General features: G+C 48.7%; 1 protein-coding gene across 1 annotated transcript in view; it reads right to left on the reverse strand.

Annotated features, from left to right (window-relative positions):
- Positions 1-2,870: 2,870 nt before the first annotated feature.
- The window catches only part of LOC107307326 (neurexin-2-beta-like), a 12,549-nt gene continuing 5,419 nt past the window's right edge, over positions 2,871-10,000 (reverse strand). Inside the window, exon 3 of the mRNA XM_015850823.2 lies at positions 2,871-5,019. Within this exon, the coding sequence (XP_015706309.1) occupies positions 4,274-5,019 (746 nt within the window). The 3' untranslated portion in view covers positions 2,871-4,273. The remainder of the gene's footprint in view (positions 5,020-10,000) is intronic.

Genomic DNA, 10,000 nt, shown 5'->3' on the forward strand with positions numbered 1-10,000 from the left:
AAATTAATGGACCCTTAATTAATGGGATCCCCAATTAAAAGGGACCCATTAATGGAACCTCAATTAATGGGACCCCGGATTCATAAGTTGGGAGCCAAAGGCCCATAGTAAGGGGCCCCTGTGTAACTGGACCACCCAATTAAAGGGACCCCTAATTAATGGGACCCCACATTAATGGGACCCTCACGTTAATAGGGACCCTTATTAATGGGATCCCCAAATTAAAGGGACCCTCTAATTAATGGGATCCCCAAATAATGGGACCCCCTTATTTAATGGGGATCCCCCATTAAAGGGATCCTTTAATTAATAGGATCGCAATTAATGGGACCTCCAATAAGGGGACCCCCAGTTACATGAGACTCTCCAATTAAAGGGACCCCTTGATTAAGTGGGATCCCTGGTGTAATGGGAACCCCAGTTAATGGGATCGCGCTAGTTAATGAGGACCACCCATTGTACGCGCGCCTATTTAATAGGATCTCATTAATGGGACCCTTATTAATGGATTCCCAGTTAAAGGACCCATCTTATTAATAGGATCCCGATTTATGGGAGCCCATATAAGGGACCCCTAGTTAATAGAACCCAATCTAATGGGACCCCTTATTAATGGGACCCTCAATTAATGGGATCCCCAATTAAAGGGGACCCCAATAATGGTGACCGCCATATAATGATATGGGGTATCCCCTGAGTTTAAATAGGATCCCCAATTGTAATATGGGACCCCTGGTTAATGGGATCCCAATTAAAGGGACCTCAATTAAGGGAACCTTAATTATGGGATCCCCAATTAAAGGGACCCTTATTAATTGAGGACCCCCAGTTAATGGGACCCCTATTTAATAGGATCCAATTAAAGGGACGGCCGGGTTAATGGGATCCCCAATTAAAGGACCCTTTATTAATAGGATTCCCATTAATTGGACCCATATCTAATGGGTAACCTCATTAACTGGAACCCCTTAATTAATGGGACCCCTAAATAAATGGGACCCCCAATTAATGGGACCCCCATTTAAAGGGACCCCAATTAATGGGAACCCTCATTAATGGACCCTTTAATTAAAGTGGACCTTAATTAATGGGATCCCCAATTAAAGGGACCTTAATTAATGAGACCCCCAGTTTTAATGGGACCCCTATTTAATAGGATCCCAATTAAAGGGACCCTTTATTAATAGGATCCCAATTAATGGGGACCCCTTATTAATGGGACCCTCAATTAATGGAACCCTTATTAATGGGACCCTTAATTAATGGGACCCCAATTAATGGGACCCCATATAAGGGGACCCCTAATTAATGGGACCCCAATTAAAGGGACCCTCAATTAAAGGGACCCCCAATTAAAGGGACCCTTAATTAACGTGACCCCAATTAACATGACCCTAATTAACATGACCCCAATTAATTCTGCCCCTCAGGATCCGGACCCTCAATCAATGGGACCGTCCTTAAAGGGACCGACCCCCATTAACCCCCCCACCGCCCTCACCGACAGCCCCGGAAGCCGCCGGCTTTCCGGTTCTACTTCCGCTTCCGGTTCTGGTTTCCGGTTCCGGTTCCATTCCCCGCCCGCGCTCGGACCCCGACGCGACGAACGCGAGAGGGGAGGAGTCGCGCACGTATGACGTCACAGCGCCGCGTCACGTGGTAAGAGGCGGGATAAGGGGCCCATTGAAGGAAACAGCGCCCCCCTTGCGGCGGAGGACCCCTGCGGTCTCCAACGGGTATTGAAGGGGACAACAGCGCCCCGTGCGGCTTGGAGGACCTCCCGGTCACCTCCAACGGGGCATTGCCAGGGGACACGCGCCCGTGCGGCTGGTAGGACTCGCGGTCCTCCAACGGGGCATTGAGGGGACAACAGCGCCCCCTTGCGGCTGGAGGACTCCGCGGTCCTCCAACGGGGCATTGAGGGACAACCCAGCGCCCCCTTGCGCTGAGTGAACTCCGCGGTCCTCCAACACTCCGTTTTTAAATTGTGGGGGGGTCCCATAAATGGGGGGGGGTCGGTTCCCCGTTATGGGGTGGGGGTCTCCCGGTCCCTCCCCCCTCCCTACGGTTTATAGGGGTCCCGGTGGGCGGCGAGGTATAAGGCAGAGGCGGTAACGAAGCATAGATACCGCGGTATTCCTCTGTGCGGGGGGGGGGGGGGGGCTTTAAATGTGGGGGCTTTAAATGGGGGGGGGGGGGCTTCTTTAATAGGGGGGGGTCCAATGGGGCTGGGAGGGGGCGGAGGGGAAGAAGGGGGGGGGGTGCCCAAGGTGAAAACCATTGTGAATGGGGGGGGGGGGGGGGGGGGGGGGGTTAATCCCTTGAGCCCCCCCCCTCCAATTCCAACGCCCCCGCCCCACCCCAATACAATTAAAGCGAATAAATTAAGAAAGATTTAATAAGGGGGGGTCTTGTGGGGGGGGAGGGGGGGGGAATAAATTAATTAAAAAATAAATAATTAATTAAAATGAATTAAAAAACTGGGGCCCAGCCAGCACGCCCGTCGTCCCTGCCCCCCCCCCAACTTTAGGGTGGGGATGTGGAATCGAGCACCCCCCCCCTTTATATCAGGGTCCCAGAAGCCCCCCCCCCACCATTCAAGGGGTCCCTCCGTCCCATTTGGGGGGGGGGGGTCATCCCCACTGAGGGGGTCCCCTGTGCCCCCCATTGGGTCCCCACCGGGCCCCCAATAAACACACCTTTTCCCCACCCCCCAAAGTCAGCAGACCCCCCACATTAAAAACCACCCCCCCCCATAATAAGCCCCCCCCCGTTGTATCCCAAGGCCGGGGTATACACATTGTCCAATATGGTTGGGGGGGGGGGGAAACACGTTGTAGATGCCCCCCCCACCTTCACGGGGCTTGTTGGGGGGGGGGTGATGGGGTGACAGCACCCATGGGTGGGGGGGGGGCAATGACACCCATTGGGGGGGTCACAACCCCTATAGGGTGACTATGACACCCATTGGGGGGGGGTGACAGTGACAGCCATTGGGGGGGGGGTCACAGCCCCTATAGGGTGACTATGAGACCCACTGGGGGGGGGGTCACAGCACCTATAGGGTGACTATGGCACCCATTAGGGGGGTTACAACCCCTATAGGGTGACTATGACACCCATTTGGGGGGGGTGACTATGACACCCATTGGGGGGGGGTCACAACCCATATAGGGTGACTATGACACCCATTGGGGGGGGGTCACAACCCCTATAGGGTGACTATGACACCCATTGGGGGGGTCACAACCCTATAGGGTGACTATAACACCCATTTGGGGGGGGTGACTATAACACCCATTTGGTGGGGGGTCACAACCCCTATAGGGTGACTATGACACCCACTGGGGGGGGGGTGACAGTGACACCCATTGGGGGGGGGTCACAACCCTATAGGGTCACAGTGACACCCATTGGGGGGCCATAACCCCTATAGGGTGACTATGACACCCATTTGGGGGGGGTGACTATGACACCCATTGGGGGGGGGTCACAACCCTATAGGGTCACAGTGACACCCACTGGGGGGCCATAACCCCTATAGGGTGACTATGATACCCATTGGGGGGGGGTTACTATGACACCCATTGGGGGGGGTGACGATGACACCCATTGGGGGGGGGTCACATCCCCTATAGGGTGACTATGAGACCCATTGGGGGGGGGGTGACTATGACACCCATTGGGGGGGGTCACATCCCCTATAGGGTCACAGTGACACCCATTGGGGGGGGGGTGACAGTGACACCCACTGGGGGGGGTCACAACCCCTATAGGGTGACTATGACACCCATTGGGGGGGTCAGATCCCCTATAGGGTGACTATGACACCCATTGGGGGGGGGTCACAACCCCTATAGGGTGACTATGACACCCACTGGGGGGCCATAACCCCTATAGGGTGACTATGACACCCATGGGGGGGGGTGACTATGATACCCATTGGGGGGGGGTCACAACCCTATAGGGTGAAATGACACCCACTGGGGGGGGGGTTACTACCCCTATAGGGTCACAGTGACACCCATTGGGGGGGGGTGACGATGACACCCATTGGGGGGGGTCACAACCCCTATAGGGTGACTATGGCACCCATTGGGGTGGGGGGCGACGACGACACCCATAGGGGGGGATATGGGGAAGGTGGGGATGTCGCTAACACCCATAGGTTGGGTTGACGACGCCCTAAGTGGGATGGGATAAAGGGGATGGAAAAGGGGAACGGGGGGGGGGGACACAACGCCCCCCCCCTATATAGGGTCTGGGGTCTGGGTCAGACATAATACTCCTTGTCCTTATTCCTCCGGGCTTTGCCGGCCGCTTTCGGTGTGTTCCCGGTTGTTTTCTCTTTAGGATTCCCAACCGCCGACACGGAACCGGTTGTCGCGGCGTTGCCGGCGTTGCCGTCGTTCATGGCCGCCGTGGGTCCGGTTGTCCCGATGTAATGTCGGTTCTGATCCACTTGATAAGACCCTTCGTCCCTGTTCCTGTACTTGTACATGGCGTACAGGAGGATGAGGATACAGAGCGCCGCCGCCGCCACGATCCCGACCACCATCCCGGTGGTTCCGCCGGCTTCACGTACAACCTCAACGGCACCGGGAGCTGCGGCGGCTGTAGGGACAACGGGACGGGGGGTAACGGGAACAACCGTCACACGACCCCGACCCAAACCCCCTTCCCTTGGGTGCCGTTCACCGGCCGGTACCAAACCAGGTAACGGGCCCGATACGGTAATGGCGACGGCGGTAACACCGGGTGGGGTGATGACATCGCGGTGCCGGTTGACAACACGATGGTTGCCGGTATCGGTATCAATATCGCCGGTGGTACCGGGAGAACCGCGAGGGTTCGATACGAAGTCTTCATCATCCGTAGGCGGAACGTTGGAATCCGCCGCTTCGCCAGAAGCGAAACCCGAAGGTTCTTCGCAATCCGGACCGCAGCCCGGGGGAACCGAGCGGGGGGACGGGGACGGGGACGGGGACAGCGGGGCAGCCGCCAGGACCAGCTCGCCGCCTGCGGAGATAACGGAGAAACAACGTCGGAACCGGCGGCACCGGAACCGACCCACAACCCCCGCGATACTGAACGGTAATTTGGGTGGTTTGTGGTGGTTCTTTCAGGGTGAATTTGGTGAACTTGGCTGGTTTTGCGGGTAGTTTTTGGCCTGTTTCTGGGTGGCTTCGGTGTTTTAGGGTGGGTTTTGGCCTGGTTTTAGGTTTTGGGCGTGGTTTTGGGTGGTTTTGGTTGGTTTTAGAGTAATTGGGGTAGATTTGGGTTGGATTTACGGTGGTTTTAGAGCGGTGTCGGGGTGGCTTTTACGGTGGTTTCGCGGGTAGTTTACAGAGTGGGTTTAGGGGTGGTTTTTAAAGTGGTGGCTTTTGGGGTAAGAATTTGAAAGGGTGAATGTTAGGGAGTGGTTTTGTGAGGTTTTAGAGTGGTTTTTGGGGTAGATTTCGGTGATTTTTGGGGTGGTTTTAAGAAATGCTTTTGGGTGGTTTTAGATGTGGTTTTGGGTAGATTTCGGGGTGAATTTTGGGTGGTTTTGTGCGCTGGTTTTGGAGTAAGTTTTTGAAGGTGGTTTTAGGGTGTTTTTTGGAGTGGTATTTTCGAGTAGGATTTGGGTGAATTTTGGGCGGTTTAGGGCATTTTTTTTTGGCGCGTGGTTTTTGGGTCAATCCGGACCGCAGCCCGGGGGAAACCGAGCAGCGGGCAGACGGGGACGGGGACAGCGGGGCAGCCGCCAGGACCAGCTCGCCGCCTGCGGAGATAACGGAGAAACAACGTCGGAACCGGCGGCACCGGAACCGGACCCACAACCCCCGCGATACCGAACGGTATTTGGGGTGGTTTTGGCTGGTTCTAGGGTGGTTTTAAGGGTGTTTTTGGGGTGGTTTTGGAGTAGATTTGGGGTGAACTTTGGATGGTTTTGGGGTGGATTTTGGCTGGTTTTGGGGTGGCTTTCGGTGTTTTTAGGGTGGGTTTTGGCTGGTTTTAGGGTTTTTGGGGTGGTTTTAGGGTGGTTTTGGGTTGGTTTTAGAGTAATTTTGGGGTAGATTTGGGGTGGATTTACGGTGGTTTTAGAGCGGTGTCGGGGTGGCTTTTACAGTGGTTTTGGGGTAGTTTTAGGGTGGATTTGGGGTAGTTTTAGAGTGGTTTTAGGGGTGGTTTTAGGGTGGTTTTGGGGTAGATTTCGGGTGAATTTTAGGGTGGTTTTGGGATGGTTTTAGAGTGGTTTTGGGGTAGATTTCGGGTGAATTTTGGGGTGGTTTTAAGATGCTTTTTGGGGTGGTTTTAGAGTGGTTTTGGGGTAGATTTCGGGTGAATTTTGGGTGGTTTTGTGGTGGTTTTAGAGTGGTTTTAGGGGTGGTTTTAGGGTGGTTTTGGGGTAGATTTAGGGTGAATTTTAGGGTGGTTTTAGAGTGGTTTTAAGATGGTTTTTGGGGTGGTTTTAGAGTGGTTTTGCGGTAGATTTCAGGTGGATTTGGGGTGGTTTTAGAGTGGTTCTAGGGTGGTTTTAGGGTGTTTTTGGAGTGGATTTTGGTTGGTTTTGGAGTAGTTTTGGGGTAGCTTTGGGGTGGTTTTTGGGGAGGTTTTAGGGTGGTTATAGAGTGATTTTGGGGTGGTTTTAGGGTGTTTTTGGGGTGGGTTTTGGGGTGGTTTTTAGCTGGTTTTGGGGTAGATTTTGAGGTGGAATTTGGCTGGTTTTAGGGTGGTTTTGGAGTAGATTTGGGGTGAATTTTGGGTGGCTTTTGGGTGGTTTTGGGGATTTACAGTGTTTTTGGGTATAGTTTGGGTGGTTTTGGGTGGCTTTAGGGTGGTTTTTGAGGGTGGATTTTGGCTGGTTTTGGGGTAGTTTGGGGGGTGAATTTTGGGTGGTTTTATAGTGATTTTGGGATGGGTTTTGACTGTTTTTTGGGTAGTTTTAGAGTCATTTTAGAGTGAATTTTGGCTGGATTTGGGTTATTTTTGGGGTGCTTTTTGGGGTGGTTTTGGAGTGGTTTTTAGAGTGGTTTTTCGAGTGGATTTAGGGTAGTTTTAGAGTGGTTTTTGGGGTGGATTTAGGCTGACTTCAGGGTGGTTTTGGCATAGTTTTAGGGTGGTTTTAGGGTGTTTTTGGGGTGTTTTTAGTATGGTTTTGGGGAGGCTTTTGGGGTGGTTTTGAGGTGGTTTTAGGGTGTTTTTTAGGGTGGGTTATGGGGTGGGTTTTAGCTGGTTTTAGGGTGTTTTTGGCAGGTTTTGGGGTGGTTTTAGCGTGGTTTTTGGCAGGTTTTGGGGTGGTTTTAAGGTGGTTTTTGGCAGGCTTTAGGGTGGTTTTGGGGTGAATTTTGGGTGATTTGGGGTCGATTTTTTGGTGGTTTTTGTCTTTTTTTTTGGGGGGGGGGGTGGTTTCAGGTGGTTTTGGGGTGGGTTTTGGGGCGGTTTTGGGGTGTTTCTGGGTTGGTTTAGGGTAGTTTGGGGGGGAATTTCGGGCTGGTTTTGGGGTGGGTTTTGAGGTGGTTTTAGGGTGGCTTTGTGTTGGTTATAGGATGTTTTTTGGTTGTTTTTGGGGTGGTTTTTGGGTGATTTTAGGGTGTTTTTGGGGTCATTCTAGGGTGGTTTTTGAGGTGTTTTTTGGGGTGGTTCTGGGGTTTTTGTTTGGGAATTTTTTCCTACTCTTTTGGGGCTGTTTCTGTGTTTTCTGTGCTGGGATTTTGGGACTCTTTATTAATAGGGTTTTTTGGGGGTCTCTGTTTTGTTTTTGGTGCTTTTTTGAGCGTTCTTTGGCCATTTTCACCCTTTTTTTGGCCCTTTTCTGGCCACACTTTGACCATTTTCACCCTTTTTTGGCCCATTTTCACTTTTTTGGGCTCTTTTTGACCATTTAACCATTTTCACCCTTTTTTGGCCCCTTTTTGGCTCATTTTTGCTCTTTTTGACCATTCTTTGACCATTTTCACCCATCTTTGGCCCCTTTTTTGCCTCTTTTTTGGCCCTTTTCTGGCCTCTCTTTGACCATTTTCACCCTTTTCCAGCCCATTTTCACCTTTTCTGGGCTCTTTTTGACCATTCTTTGACCATTTTCACCCTTATTTGGCCCCTTTTTTGCCCCCTTTTGGCCATTTTCTGGCCACTTTTTGGCCATTTTCACCCTTTTCCAGCCCGTTTTCACCTTTTTTGGGCTCTTTTTGACCATTTATTGACCGTTTTCACCCTTTTTCTGGCCCATTTTTCATCCCTTTTTCACCATTCTTTCACCACTTTCCAGCCCGTTTTATCCTTTTTTTGGACTCTTTTTGACCATTTTCACCCTTTTTTGGCCCTTTTCTGGCCACTGTTTGGCCATTTTCACCCTTTTCCAGCCCATTTTAACCTTCATTTTTGGCTCTTTTTGACAATTCTTTGCCCATTTTCACCTTTTTAAGCCATTTTCTGACCACTCTTTCACTATTTTCACCCTTTTTTTGGCCCATTTTGCCCTTTGGCCATTTTTGCCTTTTTTTTTACCCCATTTTTGGGCCCTTTTTTGACCTTTCAATTTCTCCTTTTTTCCCCTCATTTTTTTTAGTGTTTTTTTTTCTTTTTTTTTCTCAATTTCTCCCTTTTTTCCCTCTTTTTTAAGTGTTTTATGGTTGTTTTTTTTCTTTCACTTTTTTCATCTTTGCCTCAATTTCTCCCTATTTTCCCTCATTTTAAAGTTTTTTTCTTTCACTTTTTTTTCTCATTTTTTCTCAATTTCTCCCTTTTCTCATTTTTTTAAATTTTTTCTCATTTTTTCCTCATTTATTAGTTATATTTTTTCATCTTTTTCTCAATTTCTCCCTTTTCCCTCTTTTTTTAGTTATTTTCTCCATTTTTTCCTCATTTTTTAGTTATTTTTTTCTCAATTTCTCCCTTTTTTCCTCATTTTTTAGTTATTTTTTTTCTCAATTTCTCCCTTTATTTCCTCATTTTTTGTTATTTTCTCCTTTTTTCCCCTCATTTTTTAAGTTTTTTATTAACAATTCCTCCCTTTTCCCCCTCCTTTTTAAAAATTATTTTCTCCCTTTTTCCTCATTTTTAAGTTATTTTCTCCCTTTTTTTCCGCTTTTTTAAATTATTTTTTTTCATCTTTTTTCTCAATTTCTCCTTTTTTCCCCTCAATTTTAGTTATTTTTTTCACTTATTTTTTTCATCTTTTTCTCAATTTCTCCATTTTTTCCCTCATTTTTTTAGTTATTTTTTTCATCTTTTTCTCAATTTCTCCCTTTTTTCCCTCATTTTTTAAAGTTATTTTCTCCCCTTTTTCCTCATTTCTTTCACTTATTTTTTTCATCTTTTTCTCAATTTCTCCATTTTTTCCCTAATTTTTTAGTTATTTTTTAAATCTTTTTCTTAATTTCCCCTTTTCCTCCATTTTTTTAGTTATTTTCTCCCTTTTTTCCTCATTTTTTTCACTTATTTTTTCATCTTTTTCCCAATTTCTCCCTTTTTTTTCCTCATGTTTTTTGTTATTTTTTCATCTTTTTCTCAATTTCTCCCTTTTTTCTCCTCATTTTTTTTAGTTATTTTTTTCTCAATTTCTCCCTTTTTCTCCTAATTTTTTTTAGTTATTTTTTTCTCAATTTCTCCCTTTTTCTCCTCATTTTTTAGCATGTTTTTGAAGAGCAAACCGCGGCGCTGCCGTCAACTTACATCGAGGGATGGGGCCGGGTGATTTTAGCGTGGAGAAAAAGAAATTGCAGGAAGGAAGGAAAAGCACAAAAAAAAAAGAAGAAAAAAGAGAAAAAATCAAGAGAAAATTAACAAAAAAGAAACAAAACAACAAAAAAAAGAGAAGAGAGACTTCGGTGAGAAGGTGCCGAGCGCGGCCCAGCTCTGATGCTCTGACGGCACCCGGCCGCCCAGACATACATCCATACATACGTCTGTCTGTCCGTCCATCCATTCGTCCATCCATCCATCCATCCATCCATCCACCCATGTATACATCTGTCCATCCATCCATCTGTCTGTCCATCCACGTGTCTATCCATCC

This window comes from Coturnix japonica, unplaced genomic scaffold, assembly GCF_001577835.2.
Source record: "Coturnix japonica isolate 7356 unplaced genomic scaffold, Coturnix japonica 2.1 chrUnrandom546, whole genome shotgun sequence".
Lineage (NCBI taxonomy): Eukaryota > Metazoa > Chordata > Aves > Galliformes > Phasianidae > Coturnix > Coturnix japonica.